General features: G+C 64.8%; 1 protein-coding gene across 13 annotated transcripts; it reads left to right on the forward strand.

Annotated features, from left to right (window-relative positions):
- The first annotated feature begins 272 nt into the window (after nt 1-272).
- On the forward strand, nt 273-4042 carry LOC126635060 (splicing factor 3B subunit 2-like). 13 transcript variants are annotated; one of them, XM_050305987.1, is made up of 5 exons: nt 273-355; nt 1783-1827; nt 2130-2270; nt 3799-3891; nt 3981-4042. In XM_050305987.1, the coding sequence occupies exons 1-4, from the start codon at nt 320-322 to the stop codon at nt 3868-3870; spliced, it is 294 nt and encodes a 97-aa protein (XP_050161944.1). In that variant the 5' UTR covers nt 273-319; the 3' UTR covers nt 3871-3891; nt 3981-4042. The 13 variants fall into 13 exon arrangements, with proteins under 13 accessions (XP_050161944.1, XP_050161941.1, XP_050161942.1 ...); XM_050305984.1 differs by lacking the exons at nt 1783-1827; nt 3981-4042 and adding an exon at nt 1074-1118 and having other exon boundaries at nt 3799-3948; XM_050305985.1 differs by lacking the exons at nt 1783-1827; nt 3981-4042 and adding an exon at nt 1235-1279 and having other exon boundaries at nt 3799-3948.
- The last annotated feature ends 455 nt before the right edge of the window (nt 4043-4497 follow it).

Genomic DNA, 4497 nt, shown 5'->3' on the forward strand with positions numbered 1-4497 from the left:
TTTGGGAGGGAATGAGGGAGATTTGGGGGGATTTGAAGAGGTTTTGGGGGCTGGGGATATTTGGGGGAATTGGGGTTTTGGGGGTCTTGGGGGAATTTGGGGCATTTGAGGACGATTTAGAAAATTTGGGGGGATTTGAGGGCCTTTGGGGAGGGCTCGGGGCTTTGGGGCTGCTGAGGGGACTTGGGGGTTTTAGGGGGTCTGGGGGAGGGTTTGAGGTCCTGGGGGCCCTGGGTGACCAAGAGCCCCTCCCCCCAGGAGCGAGACCCCCAGCTGTTCACTGGTCCCCGAGAAGCTAACGGCGACCGTGGGGACGGCCATGATGGGCTCCACCCACATCTACGACATGGCTGCTGTGAGACCCCTCCCCAAATTACACTGAGACCCCCTCAAATCACAGAGACCCCCAAATCACAGAGACCCCCCAAATCACTGGGACCCTCACCGACTGGGGACGGCCATGATGGGCTCCACCCACATCTACGACATGGCCATTGTGAGACCCCTCCCCAAATTACACTGAGACCCCAGACCACCCCAAATCACTGAGACCCCCCTGAGACCCCCCCAAATCACTGAGACCTCGCCTGAGAGGCTCACCCACATCTAACATGGCACTGTGAGACCCTCCCAAATTACACTGAGACCCCCTGAGACCCCCTCAAAACCTCACAGGACCCCCTCCTGGCCCAGTCACCGACCGTGGGCACAGCCATGATGGGCTCCATCCACATCTACGACATGGCTACTGTGAGACCCCTCCCCAAATTACACTGAGACCCCTGAGACCACCCAAATCACTGAGACTCCTGAGACCCCCAAATCACTGAGACCCCCCCAAAACCTCAGGGACCCTCCCCAGTCACTGACTGTGGGCACAGCCATGATGGGCTCCATCCACATCTACGACATGGCCATTGTGAGACCCCTCCCCAAATTACACTGAGACCCCCCCCCAATCACTGAGACCCCCCTGAGGGGTGGAGGTGGCGCTGGGGTGACACTGGGAGGTGACAGCAGTGACAGGGAGTTGACAGAGGTGACAGGGGAGGTGACAATGCCCTGTCCCACAGGTGATGGGCAGGAAGGGCCCCGTGGCCGAGGCCCAGGGGGTGGAGGTGGCCCTGGGGTGACACTGGGAGGTGACAGCAGTGACAGGGAGGTGACAGGGGTGACAGCAGTGACAGGGAGGTGACAGCAGTGACAGGGAGGTGACAGGGGTGTCCCCCCTCAGGTGATGGGCAGGAAGGGCCCCGTGGCCGAGGCCCAGGGGGTGGAGGTGGCACTGGGGTGACACTGGGGGGTGATGGGTGACAATGGGAGGTGACAGGGAGGTGACAGTGCCATATCCCTCAGGTGATGGGCAGGAAGGGCCCCGTGGCCGAGGCCCAGGGGGTGGAGGTGGCGCTGGCCCCGAGGAGCTGGAGCTGGACCCCACGGCCCTGGGGTGACACTGGGAGGTGACAGGGGTGTGACAGGGGTGTCCCCCCTCAGGTGATGGGCAGGAAGGGCCCCGTGGCCGAGGCCCAGGGGGTGGAGGTGGCCCTGGGGTGACACTGGGAGGTGACAGCAGTGACAGGGAGTTGACAGAGGTGACAGGGGAGGTGACAATGCCCTGTCCCTCAGGTGATGGGCAGGAAGGGCCCGTGGCTGAGGCCCAGGGGGTGGAGGTGGCCCTGGCCCCCGAGGAGCTGGAGCTGGACCCCACGGCCCTGGGGTGACACTGGGGGGTGATGGGTGACACAGGGGGTGACAGGGAGGTGACAATGCCATATCCTGCAGGTGATGGGCAGGAAGGGCCCCGTGGCCGAGGCCCAGGGGGTGGAGGTGGCCCTGGGGTGACAATGGGAGGTGACAGGGGTGGGTGATTGATGACAGGGAGGTGACAGCAGTGACAGGGAGGTGACAGGGGTGTCCCCCCACAGGTGATGGGCCGTAAAGGCCCCGTGGCCGAGGCCCAGGGGGTGGAGGTGGCGCTGGCCCCCGAGGAGCTGGAGCTGGACCCCACGGCCCTGGGGTGACACTGGTTGGGTGATGGGTGACACAGGGAGGTGACAGGGAGGTGACAATGCCATATCCTGCAGGTGATGGGCCGTAAGGGCCCCGTGGCCGAGGCCCAGGGGGTGGAGGTGGCGCTGGCCCCCGAGGAGCTGGAGCTGGACCCCACGGCCATGACGCAGAAGTACGAGGAGCACGTGCGGGAGCAGCAGGCGCAGGTGGAGAAGGAGGATTTCAGCGACATGGTGGCCGAGCACGCCGCCAAGCAGAAGGTGGGGGTGGCACTGGGTGGCACTTGGTGGCACTGGGTGGCACTTTGGGGACCGTCCCGTGGTCCCCTCCCCTCCCCCTCCTGTGTGGTGTCCCCACCCATCGCCCCAACTTCCCGGCCCTGGGTGTTGTCGTTGTGTCCCTCCACCCCCATGAGGGGTTTGAGGTGTGGGATGTCCCCAAGTGTCCCCTACTGTCCCCTCCCTATCCCTGTGACCCCCTCTGTCCCTTCCTGACCCTCTCCCTGTCCCCATGACCCCCTGTCCCCTCCTGACCCCCCCAACCCCTCTGTCCCCCTCCCCATCCCTGGGTGTCCCCCTGTGAGGGGTTTGTGGTGTGGGATGTCCCCAAGTGTCCCCTCCCTGTTCCTGTGACTCCCTCTGTCCCCTCCCTGTCCCCACATGTCCCCATGACCCCCTGTCCCTCCTGACCCCCACCCGTCCCCAACTTCCCAGCCCTGGGTGTTGTCGCAGTGTCCCCCCATGAGGGGTTTGTGGTGTGGGATGTCCCCAAGTGTCCCCTCCCTGTCCCTGTGACCCCTCTGTCCCTTCCTGACCCTTCCTGTCCCCATGACCCCCTGTCCACTCCTGACCCCCCAACCCCCTCTGTCCCCCCTCCCCAGCCCTGGGTGTCCCCCCATGAGGGGTTTGTGGTGTGGGATGTCCCCAAGTGTCCCCTCCCTGTCCTTGTGACTCTTCTGTCCCTTCCTGTCCCCTCTCTGTCCCCTCCCTGTCCCTGTGTCCCTGTCCCTGTCCCCCATGACGTGTCCCTGTTGTGTCCCCCTGTGACAGTGTCCCCGTTGTGTCCCCATGTCCCTGTCCCCATATCCCTGTCCCCCTGTCCCTGTCCCCCGTGACGGTGTCCCCGTTGTGTCCCTATGTCCCTGTCCCTGCGATGGTGTCCCTGTCCCTGTGATGGTGTCCGTGTCCCCTGTGACGGTGTCCCCTTGGTGTCCCTGTGATGGTGTCCCTGTGTCCCCCATGACGGTGTCCCCATTGTGTCCCTGTCCCCATGTCCCTGTCCCCCATGACGGTGTCCCCTTGGTGTCCCTGTGATGGTGTCCCCCATGACGGTGTCCCCATTGTGTCCCTGTCCCCATGTCCCTGTCCCCCGTGACGGTGTCCCCGTTGTGTCCCTATGTCCCTGTCCCTGTGATGGTGTCCCTGTCCCCATGTCCCTGTCCCCCTGTCCCTGTGATGGTGTCCCTGTCCCTGTGATGGTGTCCCCGTGTGTCCCTGTCCCTGTGATGGTGTCCCTGTCCCTGTGATGGTGTCCCTGTTGTGTCCCCCATGACGGTGTCCCCGTTGTGTCCCTGTTGTGTCCCTGTTGTGTCCCTGTCCCCATGTCCCTGTCCCTGTGTTCCCTGTGACGGTGTCCCCGTTGTGTCCCTGTCCCTGTGATGGTGTCCCTGTGTCCCCCGTGACGGTGTCCCCGTTGTGTCCCCGTTGTGTCCCTGTCCCTGTGATGGTGTCCCTGTCCCCCTGTCCCTGTTGTGTCCCCCATGACGGTGTCCCCGTTGTGTCCCTGCAGCAGAAGAAGCGGAAGGCTCAGCCCCAGGACGCCCGAGGGGGGGGCAAAAAGTACAAGGAGTTCAAATTTTAGGGGGGGGCTCTGCTGTCCCCTCCCTGTCCCCTCCCAGCCCCCTCCCTGTCCCCTCCCTGTCCCCTCCCTGTCCCCTCCCTGAGCCTCCGTCCCGTGTCCTTGGTCCCCTCCCCTGTCCCCTCCCTGTCCTTGTCCCCTCCCTGTCCCCTCCCTGGGCTGTGTTTAGGGGGGTTGGGGGGCCCAGGGTGGTGTCCCCTCCCTGTCCCCTCCCTGGGGGGGCACAGCGTGGTGTCACTGCCCCTGTGTCCCCCCCTCCCTGTCCTCCCCTCCTTGTCCCTTCCCTGTCCCCCTCCCTGGGCCATGTGTTCTTGGGGTTGGGGGCCCAGGGTGGTGTCCCTCCCCTGTCCCCTCCCTGGGCTGTGTTTTTGGGGGGTTGAGGGGCCCAGGGTGGTGTCACTGCCCCTCTGTGTCCCCCCCTCCCTGTCCCCTCCCTGGGCTGTGTTTTGGGGGGGTTGAGGGCCCCAGGGTGGTGTCACTGCCCCTCTGTCCCCCCCCGTCCCCTCCCTGTCCTTGTCCCCTCCCTGTCCCCTCCCTGGGCTGTGTTTTTGGGGGGTTGAGGGCCCAGGGTGGTGTCACTGCCCCTCTGTCCCCTCCCTGTCCCCTCCCTGTCCCCGTGGTTTTGTAAAT

Source organism: Myiozetetes cayanensis, unplaced genomic scaffold (genome assembly GCF_022539395.1).
Source record: "Myiozetetes cayanensis isolate MyiCay16 unplaced genomic scaffold, myiCay2020 scf1055, whole genome shotgun sequence".
NCBI lineage: Eukaryota > Metazoa > Chordata > Aves > Passeriformes > Tyrannidae > Myiozetetes > Myiozetetes cayanensis.